The following is a 24,937-nucleotide window of genomic DNA, read 5'->3' as shown; positions in this document are numbered from 1 at the left end:
TTTGCTAAAAGTCAAGTGAAAAGACCTGACACCAACTCTCATATACAAGTTGGGGACTTTCCTGTATCAAAAGCTCAAATAAAATTTATTTGGAACTACCCTGTGTGGCAAGCATAAGAAAAGACAAGGAAGTGAAGTAACATTGGCCATCTTCTTGAATTTCATACTTAAAATAATGGTTCAAAGTTAGTGGAATTATGTCAAAATTACATTTAAAGAAAACTAAAGCTCTGAAAAATTACTTTATTTACTCTAGGCTTCACAGGACCTAAAACAAAATTTGTTTAGCAGAGTCAAACAAGATAAAAGAAATAACACCTATGACCAACCCACTTTTAAGGCTGCTTTGAATCAACAAGTTAATGACACACACAGAGGGCAGTGACTGGATTTTCTATAATTAGTTCATATCCTCATTTATTGTTATGCTTCTGGATTTTTTTTCCTCTGATTTGCAACTATTTTCTCATACCTCTTGTTCTCTCAGCCTGGAATGTTCCACCTTGCTTCCTCAATCCCAACTCACCACTTGATGCAGCAAACACATACCTACCTCGAACCTTAATATGAATTTGCCTTGTCTATTCACCACCAAGAATAACTGCACATCCTTCCTCTATGATCATACCCAAAACTCCCATTATATTGAATGTTCCTTGTTTCCCTGACTGCCTTTCTGCCTATAGTCTCAGACCAATTTCATGCAGAGATAAGTCTAGCTAACTGATTCTCTGTGGTCACTGACCAGCTATCAGCATCATCTGCAATTTATTAGAAATGAAAATCCCTGGGCCCCAGCCCAGACCCTACAAAATCAGAAACTGGACTCAGAAATCTGAGCTTTAACCAGCCTCATGTGAATATTACCAATCCTTCAGCCTAGCAGGTCTCACTGATAACCCTGTTAACCTAAGTCTGACGGTAACCTCTACTTAATATATTCAGTTAATATGACTTTCATATATAGAAGAGAGATGATGACTATATAAAAAAATCATAAGAGTTCAAATGCTCTTTATCATATAAAAATTGAAGAGTTACATTTCATTTTATGCAGAAAGAAATTCTTGACATTCATTTTTTGAGCATTAGTAGAATGTCACACTTAATCTAGAACTTAGGAGTGATCCTTGGATTTGAGGAATGTTGTATGGCATTTTTATGAACAGAATATTCTTGTCCCTGCAAAACCACTGCCTTTGGTGATTAAGTCAGTCTATAAATTTACACTGTTTACTCTTTTTTATCCAAAATCTAGGTGAATTGGATTGAAAAGAACATTTTAGTGTATTTGGAGGAACACAATAGCAGCTTATGTTTGTTAACTATGTGAAAAGAAATATTTCTTCATATGGTTAACAAAACAATGCATTTGAAGCATATTGAAGCTAGTTTCCTTGGAGTCATAAGACTCTTTAAGCCTATTTATTTTCCCAAATGGCTTCTAATCTCATTGTTTCATTATTACACTTTCTTAACACCAACTATGTGTCGGCTGTTGTGCTATGAAAAAGAACCCAGAGCAATGATAAATAAATTCCAGTCCCCCAAGGTTTAGTAGAGCAGATTGTCATAAGACAGACAGGGGAATAGTGTTCTATGGTATCTGCTGTAAAACAGTGAGCACACAATCGTGCAGGAATCCTACAGAGGAGGAAGTGCCTGCCCAGAAAAACTAAGAAGGATTCACAATGAGATAACATTGGAGACATAACTGAAAAAATAAGCCCCAAGCCACAGGCAGGTGGGCATTCGTAGTTGAGAGGCACAGAGTTGAGTGTGCAAGGTGTTTTGGGGGCAATGACTACAAGGATCAGTGTGCTTAGGCAGTAAGCATAGTGGTGTGGGTAGCTGGAAATGGAGATAAAAGGGTAGGCTTGATGGAAAGTTAGCCATTTTGAACTCAACTGAAGAAAACATGTCATCTTTCTAGAAAGAAGCACAGTCATAAATGCTTTTTGTATCATTTCACATTCCCATGAAGCCTCTATAGGTCCACGGACTCAAAAATAGCTACTGTTCTGGTCACAGGTTTAACAAACCATAGCCCTTATGACTGTGGCTAATTGACTGTTTTTGCAAAGGAAGTTGTATTAGAACATAGTCATGCCCATTTGTTTATATCTGATGTGTGGTTGCAATGGCAGAGTGCAATAGAGCTCATGTAACCCAATACCTAAAAATGTTGAAATATATGTTTGCCAACCCCTGTTTTAGTTAACCTCATAGGTAGTCAGAAAGCCCCAATGTGTCCCCATTTGAAAATGTCTTGAGAGCCTCCTTAATATATTGAAAACAAGAAGGACCACAATGTGATTGTAGTGACACATTATTATCTTCTACACACTTGTTCTCAAATGGGGACTATGGCTGCAGTGTAAGAAGACAGACAGTTTTGAAGGATGGGGTAAATAAGAAAATCTAGAGACTCAAAAATGCTACAGAAGTTGTTCTGGAGAAAAATCAAAATGTCGAAATCACTGGTGATCAGTAGCAGAGGAAATGCTGAGTGGCAGAAGAAAAGAGAGGAATTATTTAAGACAAACTATGTATCATTATTAAATGAAGCTAATACTGTCGGTACTTACCCAAGGACTTAGTAAAATGTGTTTTTAGAGATAGATCAATGAATTCAAGAAGATTACTTTCATTTCATAGAAACATAAATCTACAGAGTTCAAACCACTGAAAGACTCCCAGTTTTATCTCCACTAAGGTGTACTAGTAGTTTTTCTGTGTGTGGGAATAATTAATGCTGGTAATTCTAGGATTATGAGACTTTAAATGTATATATCATTTTTAATACTTATATTTATATGTTTCTCTCTCTTCTAGAATGTGCAGATTTTATGGTTTCATCTTATCAATATCAGGTTTTTGGTTTATTATTTTTTTCATTTATTTAAGCTATAATATCCTCTTAGTCACTTTGTCTTGTGTTTTTGTTAATAGTTTTATTGTGTTAAACATGTAATTTATAAAATCACTAATCACAGGTCATTTCTCAACTGGTCTTGTCTTGCTTGGAACACTATTGAAATAGAAGGCATTTAATATATACTCGTCAGCTGCTTGATTTGATACCTTATATAAAGGGGGTTTTCTAATGTTTCTCATACTGCCTCCATGTTGCCTATTTAACCTTTTTTGTTTCACCAGTCCTAACCACTCTTTCTTTCCTTCAACACTAGGTGGTTGTGAATGCACTCATCGGAGCAATCCCTTCCATCATGAATGTGCTTCTTGTGTGCCTAATCTTCTGGCTGATATTTAGCATCATGGGAGTAAACTTGTTTGCTGGCAAGTTCTACGAGTGTGTTAACACCACAGATGGAAAACGGTTTCCTCAAAATCAAGTTGAAAATCGTTCTGAGTGTTTTGCCCTGATGAATGGGAGCACAAACGTGCGATGGAAAAACCTGAAAGTGAACTTTGACAATGTTGGGCTTGGGTATCTGTCTCTGCTTCAAGTTGTAAGTGCCCCCGTGCATGAATACTCAGAATTTACTGACGGTTAGGTGAAGGATATAAGACATTATTTAAATAATTTATTAACTAGAAATTAAAAATAAAATGCTGTGTAACTTTTAAAATAGAGTTGATCTGTTTTAGAACCCTATAAACTTGGTTAAGAAGCATAGGTTTCTTGTGTTTGAGAATTATGAACTGAGAGTTGACTGCTATTGCACCATCTGAATATTTCTTCAAAAATAGTAATTTTTGTACTTCCAGTTTTTTTTTCCTATGGGGAAATGAGAGGGACTTTCTAATGGTATAGACTATCCTTAAGTAATGGAGAAAAATATTTCCAAACGTACTCATAAAATTCTCTTTCACTTATCAAAAAATGAAAGTTCATACCCCAAATTCACAGGCAATTATAACAATTTGGAAGTAGAATTAAACTTTAGATTGTGATTTGGGAATCTGTCCTCTTTTAAAAACAGAATCTTTATATTAAGTTGGTGCTTGGAAATACAGAAAAACTTACTAATTTAATATTACTTAATATATGTTGTAAGATTAAATAGACAAAACTATATTTATGGTAGTTTGGGAGCATAAACTTCACATTCAGATTCTGTTAATGTTTTATTTACAGGCCACATTTAAGGGATGGATGGACATCATGTATGCAGCAGTTGATTCTGTTGATGTAAGTATTAATCAACATAACACTAAACTTTACAATTTTAAAAATATCCTTAGTTTAGTTCAGTGGTCCTCAAACTATAGCTGCATGGAGCCCTATGTATGTGCAAATACAATAAAGAACTTCCACCTGATAGTAACCTAGTGGTTATGAGTGCAGCATTTGGAGACAGATCCTGACTCGAATTCTGGTTCTAAGGCTCTGCAATGGTCATTGAACATAATTCTTTACCCTTCTGAGCCTTAGTTTACTCTCCTGTAAAAATAACATAATTCAGTACCTACTTCAAAGTGTTCTTTTACAGATTCAACAAGAAAATGCAAATAGAGCTCTTAGCATACTAGTGGCAATAAAAATGCTTAATAAATATTAGTTTCTTGATATAAAAATGAAATAATAATTTTAAATAGTTTTTACTGTTTTTATATTTTGAAACACTTTGGTAGATTTTTTACAAAATAAATTCCATGGTAAGAAAATTTAAAGATTACTAACTAGTTCATATTGTCACAGATTCCTCTGAAGATATTTTTGTAAACAAATGAAGAAACAATAAAACAAAATTTATCTAAGTATGGTGTCATCCCCTTTACAGGTTTTTCTGGAAATAAAAAGCATACTATAGATCATTTAGTTACTAACTTTTCTACCAATCTGAGAATAAGTACTATATATGGGTAGGTTCTTTATAATCATTTGCAGATTACATCTATGTACATAATAAGCATCTGTTAATTTTTTTCAATACTGATTACATTTTTAAGAATGCCAGGTTAAGCTGGGCATGGTGGCACACACCTGTAATTCTAGCCACTTGGGAGGCCAAGGCAGGAGAGGCTAGCCTTGGCTAACTTAGCAAAGCCCTAAGCAACTTAGTGAGACCTTATCTCAAAATAAAAATAAATAAATAAATAAAAGGGCTGGATATGTATCTCAGATATAGCTCAGTGGTAAAGCATCCCTTGGTTTAATATCCAGTATCAAAAAAAATGACCAGGTTAAGCCTCAATAATGCTATGGTTTCTGAAATACCAAGTTTGCCTAGGCTAGCACTGAGGATTGCCTTGTCAAACCACATGAAAAAGAAATGAAAACAGTGACTGCTAACTTTTTAATTTACTTTTTAAATTTACTTTATAGGTAAACAAGCAGCCGAAATATGAATACAATCTCTACATGTATATGTATTTTGTCATCTTTATCATCTTTGGATCATTCTTCACTTTGAACTTGTTCATTGGTGTCATCATAGATAATTTCAACCAACAGAAAAAGAAGATAAGTATTTCAAGTATTTTCATCCTTTCCCTGAAAAGAAATGAATGATTATTTTCCCAAAAATATAATGTGAAAGTTACTTTGGTATCAATTAGTAATTAATTTTGTTAGTGCTTCATGTATTTTTTTGAATAATTGACAATAGATACAATTATAGGTGTGTTCAATTTTACTCATTTTTGTGCAGAAAATAATTTCCTAAATCATAAATTTCTTAAGCAATATATCAACTATTCCATTTTTTTCCAGTGTTCTCTATAGAGGATTAGAAAATTAAGAAACAGTCACTAATTCTTTATTCAAACAACATTTCATAGTTATTTGACTTTCTCTGAGCCACTATTCTGTGTGGTATGTATTAGGCTGGTCCTGTAATAGGAAGAACATAAATGTGACTTTTGAACTTGAGGAGTTTATATTAGAGCATAAGAAATAAAAACTAAGATTTTTTGAGTTCTATAAGCCAGGTACTTTCCTGAGTATTTTTATTTCATCAGTTCTCACACTGACTGTGACTGCCTTATTTCGTTAGGGCTGCCATAACAAAATACCACAAATTGGATGGCTTAGAATAACAGCATCCTGTTCTCTCACCATGCTGGAGGCTACAAGACCAGAATCAGTGTTGGCAGGGTCATGCTCCTTCCAAAGCCTCTGAGGGAAGGTCCTTTCTCCATCTCCCAACTTCTGGTAGCCCAGGCATTCCATGGTTCCTGGAAGCAAAACACTAATCTCTCTGTCTGTATCTACATGCTAATCTCTGTGTCTTCCTCCTCATCTATTAAGGACAATACCAATTGTCCCTACTAGAGCAACTACTGAGTATTGGATTAAGCACCCCTCCACTTCCCCATGACTTTACCTTAATTTAATTATACTGCAACCACGCAATTTCTAAATGAGGTCAACTTTCTGAGGTACTAGGGGTTAGGACTTCAACATATTTGCGGGAAGGGGCACAAGATCCAATGCATAATGTCAAGTTTAATGGTAATATTATTATAGATGATATCTTAGAAATGAGGAAAGGCATAGAAAGGTGAAATAATTTACTTTAAATCATACATCTAGAGCTAAAGGTGTAGCTCAGAATCATAGCATTTTCCCAGTACGCGCAATGCCCTGGGTCTAATCCCCAGCACATTAAAAAAAAAAAAAATTACACATATAGTAAGCAATGGAGTTTAAATAGAATCATTCGTACATCCCCTGTATCTTGGACATTTGGTCTATTCATTCAGGCCCTCTACTATACTATATTCCCAAATATTATGATATGAGATCATAGTGAGTAAAAACTAACAACAATGAAAATGTACGTGAGCAGTCAGCCAAAAAGTGGATACAGCCATAAAAAGGTCTATTCAATGTGACACTTGAGCAGACCCTAGAACATAAATTAGAAGATAGGCAGCAACTGGGAAGTAAAAAGATGATGATTCATATGAAGGGAACAGAACTGTGGAAGCTTATGCCCAGTGACAGTTAAGGAGGCAGCAATTTGGGAATAATAACAACCTATCCAGTCTGTATGGAGATTAGAATTGTGAAAGAAATAACAAAAAGTGAGGTTTGGGCCTTTTTAAAAGCAGATATGAGATGTCATTTGAGATAATTTTCAGCAGGAGCTGATATATCATTACAACAAGTAACTTTTGAACAACACATTGATAATTAGGACTTATAGTTTTATCCTGCATAAACTATCTCACCTGTAATCTATAAGACGTTAGTATCCCTAGTTAAACTCTAAGAGACGTTATGTTACTTATATATAATCAGCCATAAAGTAGTTTCATCATAAATCTAACCCCAGAGCTCCTTATTCCAAAGACCATGAATCTTAACTTCAATAAAAATGTATCTAGCTGGGCATAGTGGCACATGTCTGTAATCCCAGTGGAAGAATGAGGCATGAGGATCTCAAGTTTGAGGCCGGTCTTAGCAACTTAGTGAGACCCTAAGCAATTTAATGAGACCCTGTCTTAAAATAAAATAGAAAAATGGCTGGATGTAGTTCGGTGGTAAAGTGCCTCTGGGTTCAATTCCCAGCGCACCGCCTCCACCCCCGCCACCACCAGATTAATCTAGCAGTGATTCACAGAATAGTTGATGAGAGACAGAGGTTAGTTCAGACCCTATTTTACCAACCATGTGGGCCATACCTATAGTATCCAAAATAGCACTTTGTGGCAATGAAGAATAGGAAGTGTATTCAGTCAAGATATTTTAGGTGGTGGATTCCATAGTTTGCTGATGATTTGCAAAAGCATAGAGTCTGAGTATTGTTTCTTGTCAATTAACTGTTTACTCTGCCTGTGGCACCACCTCCAGGAAGAGATCTTTGGAGGATGAATGGTAGAACTAGAGAGGACATGATTTCAGATACTGACTTTGTACCTAAGAGGATAGATGTATATGCATTGAAATGTCATTATTGCACATGATGGACTATTCACAAGCACATGAAGAACTCTGTTGAACTTAAAAGACCATGTTTTTCCCCCCACAATGCAATGTTGCCTCTTAATGTTTTTAGCCTTAGTACTTTGATCTCACCTTCTGGATCTACCCATATCTCTTTCTGTTAACCAATCCCGCTTTACTAGATTTTTCAGCTGTCATCCATGTTAGTATACTCTCTTCATCTTTAATAAATTCATGTGACCATTGGATTTTAATAGTTAATCATAAGTGTCTTATGGAAAATTAGAATATAAATTATTAATGGGTTCAAATTATAAACTGAAAAACTATGGGAAGTTATTAATTGGGAAAATTATGTGATATATTTACAGACATGCCTAGTATAAACCTGAGCACTTGAGTAAATCTAAGGAACAACAACCCCTTTCAGTAATTATAATCTTATTGTATAGGATAATAGCAACTACTCTACAGCATGTTGAGTATCCTTTCTCTAAAATGCTTAAGACCAGAAATGTTTTGGATTTCAGAAGTTTTTCAGATCTTGGAATATCTGCAAATGTGTGTGTGTGTGTGTGTGTGTGTGTGAGAGAGAGAGAGAGAGAGAGAGAGAGAGAGAGAGAGAGAGAGAGAGAGAAATGAGAGACACTGAAAATGGGACAGAAGACTGAATGTAGAATTCGTACACATTTCATATACCTTATACACTTAGGCTGAAGGTGATTTTATAGAACATTTTTAATGCATTTGCATTTTTATTTATTTTTTTGCTACCCATCACATGATGTCAGGTGCAGCATCTTCCACTTAGGGTATTTTGACAGTATTTGAAAAGTTCCAGATTTTAGAACATTTCAGATGTTGGATTTTGGCATTAGGGATGGCAAAATTTGCTTGCCAAGTACCAGTATTATGCTAAGTGTTCAGCATATACTCTCACAATTGATCCTCTTAATAAATGAATGATGTAGCTATTCTATTAAGAGGAGGTGATTTGTATGTAAAGAGATTTAAAACTTGCCTAGGAATAAGAGAGAAGCTTTGAATAAAAATGGTAAAACATCAAAACTGCAGTTTTAATTACCAAGTAATACCTTAGAGAGTATCACATACCAGTAGACCAGCCTGACTTAGAGACTCTCTGCCAACTAGATTTTTGCACGAAGGATACATTTTGCACAAGACCTATATAATTGACAATAAAAAAGAAACAAAACAGCAAGACTGGGTTCTCTACTGTAACATTTCAAAATTTCCTCTTAGTTTCCTCCCACCCTTCATCGTATTGACAACCAGGCTATGATTAGAAGAAGACACAAAATCTGCTACTGTGATTTTCACTTCTAATTCAGAGTTCTTACTTGATATGTTCCAACTCTCCCCTAATAAGCTTTCAACATGCCATGATATTCAGCCCCACTAATAAACAATTTGGAACACTGGGGCATCTCTTGACTTTGACACAAGGCTCTCTCTCATGACTAATATTGGTAGATAAGATGAATGCTAAAATTACATGAACACTGCATATCCACTAGAGGAAAGTAAATTAAAGCACTTTAAGAACTCTCTAAATCTGGTTATCATAGGTGTTTGATGAATAAGTAATGTGGTGTAGCAGGGAGCTAAACATTCCTTAACCCAGGAGAACTGAAGGGAGGCCATAACTGGGTCATCGTCAACCTAGGACCCTACCAATTAAAGAAGAATTTGAGAACTACAAAATCTCAAAACTGGATTATTCTATTAGAATATTCTAAATTAGAATGCATTATTATAATTTTTGATGTGACTTTAATAGGTGATACTATAGAACAGTGGGGAATATGTACATATCTGTAAAAATCACAGAAAACCTCAAGAAATTAACAAAAGTCTAAAGTAATAACCAAAGCTTTTACCTCCCCTACATGAGATTTCATCTTTTCCAGTATGGAAAAAAAACCTCATTTAAATGTTAACTTTTTACTATAAAGTCATAATGATTGTATTTTCTTTCTTATAATCTATCAGAAAGTCTTTCAGTTCTTACCAGTTCATTATTGTGATTTTCCTTAATACCAAGAATTTTATTGTGCATAATGGTATTAACCAATAAAGCATGTATATGGCAATTCATTTTTTGGGATTTCATAAGGAGTTTCTTGAAATACAGACATAGATATAGATGTGGATACAGACACAGATAAAGAAACATAAATTAACTATTTATTATGTAATCATTTTTCTCTCTTAAAAGAGTGGTGTCAAACAAAAACAAATACAAATATATAGAGAGCTGATAATAATTTTGGGCTCATACATCTTATAAGAGTAAAAAACATTAACCAGATCATCAAAGAAGATATTTACCACTATTAGTTCTTATAACCCTCACTAACATATTTGTTATTTAGCAATAAAATGCCGATAAGAGAAGTAGATAAAAATATCAGCACATAGTCTGAAATAACACAAGTTAGTAAACAAAAAGATAATCAAGCCAATCATTATTATATGTAATGTATATATTTTATGTATGCACATTTCATTATGTATGGAGATTCATGTCACTATACTTAGGTAATCCTTTAAGAAAGATTTTGTTTATAGCTACAATGGACATAGTAAAATGCATTTTGTTTCTATATTAATTTATTTTTTAACCTGTTTTAGGACCAGAAAAAGAAGTCATTCAGTGATTCTGGTTTTAACTAGATGTGTTTTATTTCTTTACCTTGGAGGTCAAGACATCTTTATGACAGAAGAACAGAAGAAATACTATAATGCAATGAAAAAGCTGGGGTCCAAAAAACCACAAAAGCCAATTCCTAGACCAGGGGTAAAAGAATGCTTTATATTAACATATATGCATATATGTGAATTTTAAAATTATATTTAGTTGTTAATGAATATTTAACTTTATAGATGACATCTGAACACTTCTCTAATTTCCATGTTATTCTTGTTTCTTATAGAACAAATTCCAAGGATGTATATTTGACCTCGTAACAAACCAAGTTTTTGATATTACTATCATGGTTCTGATCTGCCTCAACATGGTAACCATGATGGTAGAGAAAGAGGGACAAAGTGACTACATGACTTATGTTTTATATTGGATAAATGTGGTTTTTATTATCCTATTCACTGGAGAATGTGTGCTCAAGCTGATCTCCCTCAGACATTACTACTTCACTGTAGGATGGAACATTTTTGATTTTGTGGTTGTGATCCTCTCCATTGTAGGTAAGGCCATTTATTCATCCTTAAGTTTTAGTTTTTAATAAACTAAATTCCATATGTGCCCAGAGCAGTGTCTGAATTCTTGAATATAAATTTACTTTGATGTAAATTAGTACAATGAAAGAATGAAGGAACCTTAGAAACAAAACCAAATCCCTGTTTCAGAACCCTGGGTTCACACCTACAGGCCTGAAAGTCCAAAGTTTCACCTGTTGGGAAGACATAATACCCATTGATATTTAGTTTCCAGGTTTACCCTTAACAAAGCTAACTAACATGCTTATTTGTAGATACGTCTTGGAAACCAGTGCAGAATTTGAAATTGCTGCCAGTTTTGGAATATAAGACCTATATTTTGATTAGTGATATGAATGGCCAGAATATCCATGACTCTTTGTGAAAGTTCTCCCTGAATTTAAAGTCCCAAAAAATGTCAGCATCATTTCTTAGGGCATAATACTTGGCCAGTCTATAAAATACAGTCATTTCTCAACCAATCACAGTAATATCTATGAATCACAATACACAATTTTATACTTCTTCACTTTTCATTATCATGACTTTTTTCTTTCTTTCTCTTTTTTCTCATTATCTTTACACACCTAATATTTTAAAATTATATTTATTTTTAGTATTCTAAACTAAATGGGAGGGATTATGTAGATCATTTGATACAAATGAAACTTACAGATGATCAAACAAACTCAGAAAGGTTAAAGGTTTCATGTCTTAGAGCCACAAAACTGACTCCTACAAAACTTAGAAGAGGCATTTAAAATCAATTATTAACAAATATTATCACCACAAGTGACACTAAAATTAAGATATAAGAAAACAAATTAAAATTTAGGTAGGAATTTTATACTAACACTAAGGAAAAATAATAATGAAATAATTCCCAACAAGTCAAGAAGACAAAAAAGCATCCCCCGATCACCTCCGTGTTTAGCAGTGTTGGCTAATGCCATCAGATAAGAAAACAAACAGGTACGCATGTTAAAACAAGGGGCCAATGATCTTTATCACTCTCCAAATCACTCTAAAATTAATCTGGAAAAAAAATTAGAGTAATGAGAAGTGGCTTCGTATTGCTTGATATTATGACTATGTAATATCATTATAAGTATAATAGGGTTTCAAAATAAAAGTTCAATGGATTCAAAGAGATAATCCAAAATAAACTTGAAAGCATAGAGACCTACTTATTTACTAAGTACAATGATTATGTGAATCGGAGGTTAGTATTTTTAAAAATGGATTCAACAGAAAATCAAGGGTCATATGTCTTCTCTCATATGCAGTAGCTAGAGCAAAATAAGGGAGTAAAAAAGTGAGGGGTTGGATATCATAAAGACAGAAGGAAGATCAACAGAATAGAAGGAGATTGAGAGAGGAAGGACAAAAGGACGAAAAGAAGGAAGGACAAAAAGGAGAGGAAATGCAGAGTGAATTTGCTATGTGCATGTAAAATATACCACAGTGAATTTGACCTTTATGTATACTTATAAAAAAACAATTAAAATATATAAATGAGTAGAAGGTAGGCCAGTAGAGTAGAAGACGGGGAACTGGGTGAAAGAGGAGGGGAGGGAAACAGTGGGAACTGGAATGAAGTAAATTAAATTCCATGCATGTATAATTACGTCAAAAATGGATCCAACTATTATGTACAACTATAATGCACCAACAAAAGCAAAAAGAGAGAGAGAGGGATAAGTGAATTAAGAGATAGAACCCTGAATCTCCCTCCCAAGCTCATCATAGGTTCTTTCATAGTGTTTTTCCTTCTGATAGTTAAATTGTGTAATGTATAGTTTTGGAAATCCTGTTGGTAACAATAAAACACCAATTGGGAAGCAGAGGCATGACAGTGAATCAAAGGACATTAAAAAAAATGGAGTCAAGTAGAAAATATGTGGAAAAAGATTTTTTGTGTGTAAGTGTGGTACTGGGGGTTGAATCCAGGTCCTTCAGCATACTAGGCAAGAGCTCTCCCATTGAATTACATCCCCAGTCCTGGGAATAGATATTTAACCATGAACTCTTAATAGTTTTTTCTATTTATGACATAAACCCGAGTCTATAATGAAAATATAATAATGGATATGACCATAATAATCAAAATATACAATGCAAGTAGACTTACCATACATAAAATTGATTGAAAGACAAATAAGAAATGGGGAATTTTATGCAACACTCAAGTCCCACACTCGAGTCCAAAATGAATCAAACTTCCAAAAGAAAAATCACTTTTGTAGATCAATAAGAATATAGTAAACATTCTAATAGACAAATAGGCAAGGACCTTCCTCAGGCAAAATTTTAAAATAACCAACAAAGATACAAATATCCAATCAATAAGAAAAATGATAGCTTATTTTCTAAAAAATAAATAAATAAATAAGTCATTTTAATAGATTATAAGTAGCATATAGATGTTCTTGTAAAAAAAAAAATAACAACAGCAACAAAAAAAGGCAGAATGTTCTCTGATTTATGAATGCTAACCCAAAACAAGGGAGGTTGGGAAGAGAAATAATAGAAATCTATTGGATTGGACAAAAGGGAAACCATGGAAAAGGAGGGAGGCGAAAAGGAAAGACTGTAGAATTAATTGGACATAACTTTCCCAGCCTTGTATTTGAATACACGACCAAGATAACTCTTCATCATGGACAACCACAAGAGTGGGATCCCAATAGAATAAGTTATATTCTCTTATGTATAATTTGTCAAAAAACATTCTACTGTCATGTATAACTAAACAGAACAATAAAAAATAACATAGTAATAATAATAGGAAAAAATAAAGAAAAAAAAGATGTTCTGATAAAAATTGTAAAGAAGTGCAGTGCAGCTAAACACAGTGGCACAGGCCTATAATCCCAGCAACTTGGGAGGCTGAGGCAGGAGGAAGTTCAAAGCCAGCCTCAGCAAATTAGCATGACTCTGTCTTAAGATAGAAAAACAACAACAACAACAAAAAACAGGCCTGGGGTGTAGCTCAGTGGTAAAGTGCACTGCCCAGTATTGGTGAACATGGAATATGAGCATTTTCATATACTGCTATTAGACGTATTATAGACTTTCTAGAGATAGGTTTGTCAATCTCAAAACAAAATTTTAAATATACAGTTAACTCAGCTTCTATTTATGTGTTATTAAAACACTTATATAACTAGGGGAAAAATGCCTATTTAGGTAATTTTTCAGTCAGAAAATTGAAAGTAATATAAATGCTATTCTTCAATATGCAATTATTTTGACAGAACATTACAACTGTAAAAATTGTCATATGTATAGCAACATTTACACCACATGTCACAAAGAGAAACTACAAAATCAAAGGACATCATTATATTTGTATGTCTATTTGTACGTTCATGTGTTTGAATCCAAAAGTGGAGGATTGCTCAACAAAATATTAAATATTAATTAGTTATAACTGGTAATATTTAAAGTGATTTATATTTTCTTTTAAAACTTTGGTGTATTTCTTGAATCCTTCAATATGAGCAGTTATTTTCTTATAATTTAAAAATATTGTGAAGGAAAAAAAAGGGTCTGTGAACTTAGTAAAGTAGGAAAAATGTGAAATAAGAGTAATTCTACTCATTTCCCTTTTGCTCTTCTTTTGAGAGATTGGTTCAATATAAACTTAACAGTCCTGAATTTGTAAGAGATAAAGATAATACATAAAACTATTTAGAATTATGATACTGTTTAGTATGAATATTTAAAGATATTCTTTTCATTTTTTCCTCCCTAATAGGTATGTTTCTTGCTAAGCTGATAGAAAAATATTTTGTGTCCCCAACCCTGTTCCGAGTGATCCGTCTTGCCAGGATTGGCCGAATCCTACGTCTGATCAAAGGGGCTAAGGGGATTCGTACACTGCTCTTTGCTTTGATGATGTCCCTTCCTGCCTTGTTTAACATCGGCCTCCTGCTCTTCCTGGTCATGTTCATCTATGCCATCTTTGGAATGTCCAACTTTGCCTATGTTAAGAAAGAAGCTGGAATTAATGACATGTTCAATTTTGAGACCTTTGGCAACAGCATGATTTGCCTGTTCCAAATCACCACCTCTGCTGGCTGGGATGGATTGCTGGCACCTATTCTCAATAATGGCCCACCTGACTGTGACCCAAAAAAAGTTCATCCAGGAAGTTCAGTTGAAGGAGACTGTGGGAATCCTTCTGTTGGGATTTTCTATTTTGTCAGTTACATCATCATATCCTTTCTGGTCGTGGTGAACATGTACATCGCTGTCATCCTGGAGAACTTCAGTGTTGCTACTGAAGAAAGTGCAGAGCCCCTGAGTGAGGATGACTTTGAGATGTTCTATGAGGTTTGGGAGAAGTTTGATCCCGATGCAACCCAGTTTATAGAATATAGCAAACTCTCTGATTTTGCAGCTGCCCTGGATCCTCCTCTTCTTATAGCAAAACCAAACAAAGTCCAGCTCATTGCTATGGACCTGCCAATGGTCAGTGGTGACCGGATTCACTGTCTTGACATTTTATTTGCTTTTACAAAGCGTGTTTTGGGTGAAAGTGGAGAGATGGATTCTCTTCGTTCACAGATGGAAGAAAGGTTCATGTCTGCAAATCCTTCTAAAGTATCCTATGAACCCATCACAACTACACTAAAACGAAAACAAGAGGATGTATCTGCTACTATCATTCAGCGCGCTTACAGACGTTACCGCTTGCGGCAAAATGTCAAAAATATATCAAGCATATATATAAAAGATGGAGACAAAGATGATGATTTGCCCAATAAAGAAGATATGGTTTTTGATAATGTTAATGAGAACTCCACTCCAGAAAAAACAGATGCAACCCCATCCACTGTCTCCCCACCTTCATATGATAGTGTAACAAAGCCGGATAAAGAGAAATATGAAACAGACAACACAGAAAAGGAAGACAAAGGAAAAGATGGCAAGGAAAGTAAAAAATAGAGCTTCACTTTGACTTATTGTTTACAGCCTGCAAAGGTGATTTATTTGTGTCAATAAGACTCTTTTAAGGAGGTGTATGCCAAACTCTTTTTATTGAAACATTCTTGAAGACAGTCCAGTAACAAGCTCTGATTCTCTAAGACAGGTGGGCAGCCTTAGCAGATGGATATTTTTGCATTGATAAATGATTCTGCAAGAATTGTATGAGTAACTCTGGAGGGATTCATCATTACAGCAAACAAAGGTGATTTGATATTTTTAACAAATCAGAAGACCATGTAGAAAATTTTCATATCTGCCTACTTCTCACTAGCTCGTACTTACAACCTCCCCTCAAACACATGCACACAAATACAAACACAAATAGGAAAATATCTATCACTTAGAAATCAATAAAAGTATTTTGCCTTGGTTTTAGAATGAAGTTCCTAATAGAAGTAATGGACATCTGGATTGAATGTTTAGTTAAAACATCTTCTTACTAGAGAGCTAGAAAATTATTTTTCCATGTACAGAGATCATTCTACATTTTAAGGTGCTTGAGTTCATTCTGCATTGCTTCAGAACCAATTTATATGTGCCTATAAAATGCCTTGGGATTGAATACAAACATAGGCTTTTCATTTCTACAAATATTTTGGATTTACCTGAAGTTACATTTATCTTGACTCAGAGACTTGGTATTGACTCGGAGACTTAGTATTGAGTTTCATAGCTTGTCTTTTGTTGTGTTGTGTTGTGTTGTGGATGGGATCTCACTATGTTGCCCAGGCTGCCCTTGAATTCCTGGGACCAGGTGACCCCCTCAGTTCCTAGAGTAGCTAGGACTGTAGTAATAGCACACCACCACACTTGGTCAGCCTGTCTTTTTTTTTTTATCTCCCACTTTGTTCATACAGTAACAACAGAACTTGAAAATTTATTCTATGTATCACATTTCTCAAAAAAAAAAAATGAAGGTAATTAAGAGGAAATGTAATTGACAAATATCTATTTACTATTATTTATACAATCTAGCACTGGTCTGTGCTGTTCAACAATACAAATAATGGCCCAACTCAATCTCTTTTGTCACATTGATCCTCTCTTATGCATTTTTGTTTAATCATCCTTTAACTGTAGGCAAACTTGATGTTTCACTTCAATAAAATGATTCCCAATATGCAATTATCTATTTGATCTCAGAGTATGGGTCTGAACAGATAATGACTTGAGCACAGTATTTCCTACGTCACTTATACACTATCCAAAATGTGTTTGGCAAGTTTTCAAGTTATAATATAGGGCAGGCTTTTAACACCTGCTTGCCAGGTGTTTACTTTGAATGAAGTTACATTCAAATAGTGATTCTTGTCAACTTGCTTTCTTGCCTCTAACTTGCTTTCTTACATTTGAGAAGTAATCAGTTTGGACCTCTTTATTTTCATCTACAAAATATCACAAGGATGTCACTTTCTCCTCAATATTCTTTGATATGAAGTATATTTTGCATTAAACAATAAAGTAATCTGGGCTTATGATATGTTTATTTTGCTCACTCTAGCTGTGTTCATCCTACCAACAATGAGAAACCTAGTTTTTTAGAAAAATGCCCTTGTTAAATAATAATAATAAAAAAAACAATGAATGGCCATGATGCATTTTCTCAAGATTTTTATTCCAGAAATATGAAATCTTTCTTGTATCAAGTTATCCATGATTAGGCAAAGATTGAGGTACATAAAAAGTAGTTTTATTTAGAGAACTTTTCCGGAAGACTTTGAAGCACGTATATCAAACATACTTCATAAATATACTTTTAAAATTTTAAAAATAACAAATTATATTTATGTAAGTCATTAAAACACATTTTTGTTGTTCCATCCAGTTTTTTAAAATAAAGGAATATTTAATCATACCTATAGTGATGAAGAGACATGGATAGAGATTGAGAGATGGAGAGGAGAGATTAAGAAAGACAGCCACAAGAGAATCAAATTAAAAACTGACATTTCCATGGAACTTTATGTCTAGAATGTTTTTAAATTGTGATGTATTTTATAATACCCATACTCAATACAAGAGATTATCACTTTGAGACATTTGTCCCAAGGTACCTATGAAACTAAATCTAGGGCCCAAAGATTCTACACTATATTTATTCATTCATCTTAGGTTATTTGAATCACTTCTAATTTAGTATGAAAGGTGCCATGCAGTGTTTCACTAGACTATATAAAGCATTGCATTACATACCTGCTAAGCCCATTGAAAATAGGTCTTGACAATTTAATTAGGGAACAATAAAAAATATGACATTTATAATATTTTTAAATGCATTCAATTAAAAAATTAATATCACCTTGAACATGGATTCAGTTCATCATTATTTTACACCCATATCAATATTATAGTATTTTGAATTTTTATATGATTCAGTATAAAAAGATGTTTGGTGGGCAGGTTTATCTGTGACTTATCATTAAATATTTTTACATTGCCTGATTTTTATGTAAAATAAAAAATATTGGCTACTAGATCTTCACCACAATTTTTTCTTAGCATTTCAAAAAATAATTATAAAATTGTTCTTTTTTCTATTTCATTATGAGCTATAATTTTTTTAAAAATATAACATGGTTAAATTTTATACAGATATTCTTGTCCCAGAAGTGACTACTTGTGACATTTTATCAATTAAAATAAATATTTGGCACCAAGAGCTCATTAAGTAAAGCTTTAAGTAAAAATAGACTTCTCTTTTATGTAAATTATTGTTTGTACTAATTATAAAATACTACCCTTCTGAAGGCATTGTCATATTACTACATAAATTGTATATTCATTGAACTTAATGATGTAGAATGGCAATTACAATGAAAATTTAAAATTATACAAAATAGAAGCAAACAGATTTGAACACAAATCCATACATAGAATTTTGGTGTAAATAGAAGAATCTCATTTTACCTTTTTGTCTGTTACCTAATTTGCAAAGATATAAGTGACATGTGAGCTGTTTCTAAATACTTAATTGTTGAAAATCTCAACCTAAGATGTTTAGCTCTATTTTATAGAATTTTCATAGCTTTATTAAAAAGACTAAAAATAAAATGTATATGTAAATAAAGCACTCCTTAATGGCAATTTCAGAGAAATGTTAATAGAAATAATAAAAAGAGGGTCAGCTAAAGTAGGATGGCCATGTAATTGAACTGGGTTTAGGACCTATGAATAGAGGCCACCAATTTTTTTAAATATGTGTGGTTTGTTATGTTATTGTATTCTTGAGAAAAACAATCAAGGATTGCTTCATGAAAATAAGTGAATAGCCATGAATATAATAATGCTGTTTACATAGTTCTTCACAAATTTCATAGATCTGTGAATGCTCAAAATGAATAAGTTTGTCATAAATTACATTGTAGTGATACTTGAGATTTACACATTGTAATAGAATCTAAAAATAAAGGTTATAAAAATAAAATCATATTGGTATGTATTTCTTTCTCAGTGAGCATGGCCTCTATAAAGACAAATTCAGTGCATCTCTAATAGTAACTAACAGCCTTTTTTATTTCTTCTTTCTTTATTTTATGTTTGAAAGTCTGTACAACTTTGAATATCCTTCATAAGATATATTCCTAGATACAAAAGTTAAAGATAAAGAATATAGATTTCCAAAGCAATTCATCCAAATGCAAAGCAGTATTTATACAGGAGGAGAAAATTGGTACTGGAAATGAAAATACATGAACATTTATCCATACAGTGAATGTACAATTATTTTGTTATTGTTGTTGTAATAGTATTGTGAGATTTTGTAGGATATATAATGGCTAAGAGCTTCTTACAACTAGAATTGTATTTGGATCACAAATTTGACATTATTTAACATATATATGTTATTACGTTATCTAAATATATTATTTAACATATATAAGTCTCAGCTTTCTTATCTATAAAATGTGGAAAAGAGTACTTCTTCACAATATGGTTATAACATCATTGTTGTATGTCTTAATAAGACAATCCATATATAGCAATTAGAATAAGGCCCAACACCACAGAATCAAGAATTAACAATAGTAGTGATAATACTGTGGCAGCCAATTTACTATTAATAATGTAAGAGTCCAGGATACCTTTGTATTATACAGGAAGACAATGCAATCTGCACAAATGTCAAATGATAAAAATATTTTCTCTCTTTCATATGGCAAAATATAATATCTAGAAGAGTGTCATTCATCCTGTTAGTGGGTAGTTAACACTTAGGGATGTAAAGTATACACAAAATATTTCAATATTTAGCTATTTTTTTGAGATTTCTGAATCCAAACAATATGATGAAATCAGGAAATATACACATTTACAAAGATTTAGCATATGCTGAGACATCTTATTGTGAGAGAGAGCTACATTTTGCTCATGTAAGAAAAGGCTACAAACCAACTGTGATATACTAATTTCATCTAAAGTGAAAAAAGTGAAGCCTTAGGGAATGTGAAAAGGGATGTGTGTCTCCAGACAGAAAACCCACATACCTACACCCACACACCTACCTCACAAAAGATAACCTCATGAAATTGAGAAAATAAATTTGTATTATTTAAGCTATTCAATTTGTGATAATTTTCTGTGAAGAATGAGAAAACAATACATTTCCTGTTATATAATATACTATGTTGATGGTAAAAGAAAAGGGAGACCAGAGGGAGAGGTTGGCATATTATTCTCACTTACAAAAGACACAAATGTAAAGGAAAGGCCAATCTTTTCCTTATTAGAAATTTACAGAGGAAATTTTTTTTCTCCCTCGTTACTCTACTATTCATATCTACCATTCAGTGCAACTTATTCTTGGCATCTCATCTATCAATTTATAATCAATCGGAAATCGAAGAAAAGGGGTACATTGAAGTGATATTCTCTTCAGGTTGATGAGAATACTTGATCCACTTATGTCTCTAAAATGAAGGCCAAAGGAATCTATCTATAGCAAGTGTATTCTAAAATGTTTTATGTGAAACATTAAAATATTTCCATGCCAAAGACATTTAAGAAGAGGTAAATGTCAGGGTAGTTGGTACAAATATGCACAAGAAACACATCTCTGAGTTCAAGCAAATGTTTATTGACAGGGAGTGTCTGCCATGCTGCCCTTCTGCCAGGTGCAGCAAGCAGAGTAATTTGAATAGAGGTTTTATATTTTTTATAACAAGGAAAAGGAGCAAGTAGGAAACGACCTTGAGTGCAATAGGCTAGAACTGACCTTGGATACAGGTAGTTGAGTAACAACAGATCTTTGTATGTAGGGACCTTGTAGTGGGGGGATGGTTATGGGAACGGAGAATCTTAAGTTTCTTTTTCTTGGCAACTTATAAGATTTGGTTCTGAGTTCCAGAACCAAAATGAAGTTACTAATGTCTAGGGACCTAATACTACATGCTATAATCAACCCTTAGAGTAACTCACTTTAGCATATTAGACTGGCAAAATATGAACCTTTGAGTCAGAGAGAAAGGATAAATTATTACTTACAGTAATAGCCAAGGTATTATCATTTTTGTGTTAAATTCTAGCTGAGATCAGATTGATATAATAAAATAGGGTGGCTTATATAATAGGAATTTATTTTTGCCACTTGTGAAGGCTAAGAAGTCCAAGATTTCTGGGTGTGGTGGCATATGCCTGTAATATCAATGACTTGGGAGGCTGAGGCAGGAGGATCACAAATTCAAAGCCAGCCACAACAACTTAGTGACACCCTATTTTAAAATAAAATATAATTTTTAAAAAGGACTGTGACTTTGGCTCAGTGGTAAAGCACCTGGGTTCAATCTCCAGTACAAAAATAAAAATAAAACACAATGTCCAAGATCAAGGTTCACAGATAGGGTTCCTTCTCAGGCCTGTAAAAGGCTAAAATCTCTGAGTCTCACAGAAGGAAAAAGCTAGTTTGGGTCTTCCTTTCTCTTTTTATAAGGGCTCTAATTCCATGATGAGCTATTTGTATACTTATGTCTTCCTTCTCAGTGACTGGAATCACCATCTACCCAGTTGTCCAAACTAGTAACCTCTCTCCTCATCCCTCCACATTCATTCACTCAGACCTTGGTCCTACCTCCTAATTACAATGTAAACCCATGCACTCCCTCTAATTTTCACTGCCAACCCCTAATCCAATCTATCATTACTTTGAACCTCTTCATACTACAATACAATATTTTTTTAAAAATTTCATCACCCTAAATTTATTTTTCCCTCACTTCTGCATCTATTGTCAGTACAGTAGTCAGAATAAATTTTTTAAGATTGTTATTTCCTTGCTTGAAATTTTGTGTCATTTCCATAATGGAAATTCAGTAAGATTTCTTCATTGCTGTTATGATAAAATTTAAAACCCATCAAAGGATTTTGCCAGTCCTACACTATTTTGCCTATAAGCTCTATTAGGCCTATAATCTCTTCAGCATGACTGGCTCTCCTGCCTTTTATCTTATCTTTGTCCCTATCCTATTTTGTGTGTTTTGGCCTCAGTAACTTTCCTTCAGCTTGCAAAATAAAAATACAGTGCTGGGCAAGGTGGCGAAAGCCTGTAATCTCAGAGGCTTGGGAGGCTGAGGCAGAAGGATCTGGAGACACAGCCAGCTTCAGCAATTTGGTGAGGCACTAAGCAACTCAAAGAGACTGTGTTTCTAAATAAACTATAAAAAAGGGGTGGGGATGTTGGCCCAATGCCTCTGGGTTCAATCCCCAATACATAAAAAAAAAAGAGTCTATGATTATGTCAACCTAAATAACAATCAGAGAAAGATTTTACAAAGAATAATGAAATTTGGGCTGGGGTTGTGACTCAGTGGTAGAGGGCTTGCCTCAATCCTCAGCACCACATAAAATGAAATAAAGATATTATGTCCTGCTGGGGCTGTGACTCAGCGGTAGCACACTTGCCTGGCATATGTGAGGCACTGGGTTCAATTCTCAGCACTGCATATAAATAAATAAAATAAAGCTCTATCAACAACAACAAAAAATTTTAAAAAAGATATTGTGTCCACCTACAATTAAAAAATAAATATTAAAAAAGAATAATGAAATTTATTTGGAAATATGAGAGAATTACAATGAAAATAGATATATCATAGTATACTATGAATGAATTTTAAGTTGAGGCAAAGCGAGGTTTTCACAGATGAAGTGAGGAAGAATAAATAAGGTGTTTTTTGTTTATTTGACTTTTTGTTTTATTTTGGGTACTGGGTTTGAACCCAAGGGTGCTTTACTACTGAGCTACATCCAGTCCTTTGTAATTTTTATTTTGAGATGGGGTCTAACTACATTGCTGAGACTGGTCTCTAACTTGTATCTTCCTACCTTAGCCCTCAAGTAGCTGAGATTATAGACATGTACAATCGTGCCCTAATTAGTGCAAAAATATTTAAAAATAATCATATTGACTGTAAGAATTAATAATAAGAGTGGTGCCAGGCCAAGATTGAATAGACAGTTATTGGGCAGAAGTTCTTGAGGAAGTATTTTTGGTGTAAAGCTTTGGTGGCCTTTGTCTAATGGGGTCTGGCAGAGTCTTTTGTAGTAATTATCATCAAGAAACCTTCCTTCATAATCTCCTGTATTTTCCATTTATTTTTTTGTTAGAGTTGACAGAAGTGATTCCATTTTTATTATGAACATTTCCACACTTTCACACTTATAGTCCATACTTAGGGTAGTACACTCCAGCCTGAAAGAAGCTATGTACATATCCTTCTCTTGATAGTTGGTGTATTTATATGGAATTGATTCCACTCCTTATAAAATGAGTAAAGAAAATTGGGACAAAGTTAACGACTACTTTTCCTCAACAATTTTAGCAGTAAGAACAGAAAATTCAGATAACAACAAGTAAGAAATAATATTTCTAAAAATTAAAAACTGTAGTATATATTCTACATTAAAGCCAAACATCTCTTCCACTAATATGAGGTAACGTTGGCATTCATGCATTCTTGACTCTTGGGTTGGTTAAGTCTTAGTTGTTGGAAGATATCTTGTACAGTTTCAACAATTTAGTGAGGCCCTAAGCAACTCAAAGAGTTGTGTTTATAAATAAAATATATAAAAATATTATGACAACCAAACTGTCTCCAGACATCACCAAGTTTTCCCTCGGAGACAAAATTCTTCCCCAGCTAAGAGAACAAGTGCTCTTGACATTTTCTATTCAGGCCTAACTTATGAAAGTCCTCTGTCATCTTTACTATTTTCTTTTTTTCTTTTTTTTTTTAAATTTTTTATTGTGGGTTGTTCAAAACATTACAAATTTCTTGACATATCATATTCCACACTTTGATTCAAGTGGGTTATGAACTCCCACCTTCCCCCCATACACAGATTGCAGGATCACATCAGTTACACATCCATTGATTTACAAATTGCCATACTAGTGTCTGTTGTGCTCCGCTGCCTTTCCCATCCTCCACCCTCCCCCCTCCCCACCTCTCCCCTCCCCTCCCCTCCTCTCTCTCTACCTCCTCCACTGTATAACCCTGAGGGTCTCCTTCCATTACCATGCAATTTCCCTTCTCTCTCCCTTTCCCTCCCACCTCTCATCCCTGTTAAATGTTAATCTTCTTCTCCTGCTCTTCGTCCCTACTCTGTTCTTAGTTACTCTCCTTATATCAAAGAAGACATTTGGCATTTGTTTTTTAGGGATTGGCTAGCTTCACTTAGCATAATCTGCTCTAATGCCATCCATTTCCCTGTAAATTCTATGATTTTGTGATTTTTTAATGCAGAGTAACACTCCATTGTGTATAAATGCCACATTTTTTTATCCATTCGTCTATTGAAGGGCATCTAGGTTGGTTCCACAGTCTTGCTATTGTGAACTGTGCTGCTATG

General features: G+C 33.8%; 1 protein-coding gene across 3 annotated transcripts in view; it reads left to right on the top strand.

Annotated features, from left to right (window-relative positions):
- Positions 1 to 19,590, top strand: part of Scn9a (sodium voltage-gated channel alpha subunit 9) — an 86,138-nt gene extending 66,548 nt beyond the window's left edge. For all 3 annotated transcript variants that reach the window (XM_058580151.1, XM_058580150.1, XM_046447200.2), the window contains exons 21-26: positions 3,192 to 3,473; positions 4,103 to 4,156; positions 5,294 to 5,431; positions 10,575 to 10,679; positions 10,816 to 11,086; positions 14,859 to 19,590. In XM_058580151.1, the coding sequence (XP_058436134.1) occupies positions 3,192 to 3,473; positions 4,103 to 4,156; positions 5,294 to 5,431; positions 10,575 to 10,679; positions 10,816 to 11,086; positions 14,859 to 16,051 (2,043 nt within the window). In that variant the 3' untranslated portion in view covers positions 16,052 to 19,590. The remainder of the gene's footprint in view (positions 1 to 3,191; positions 3,474 to 4,102; positions 4,157 to 5,293; positions 5,432 to 10,574; positions 10,680 to 10,815; positions 11,087 to 14,858) is intronic.
- Positions 19,591 to 24,937: the final 5,347 nt, after the last annotated feature.

Source organism: Marmota monax, unplaced genomic scaffold, assembly GCF_021218885.2.
Source record: "Marmota monax isolate L192 unplaced genomic scaffold, Marmota_monax_Labrador192_F-V1.1 WCK01_AAM20220418_F8-fsc00007, whole genome shotgun sequence".
Lineage (NCBI taxonomy): Eukaryota > Metazoa > Chordata > Mammalia > Rodentia > Sciuridae > Marmota > Marmota monax.
Note: the sequence above shows the minus strand (reverse complement) of the source record. Positions and strands in the feature narration are given on the sequence as shown.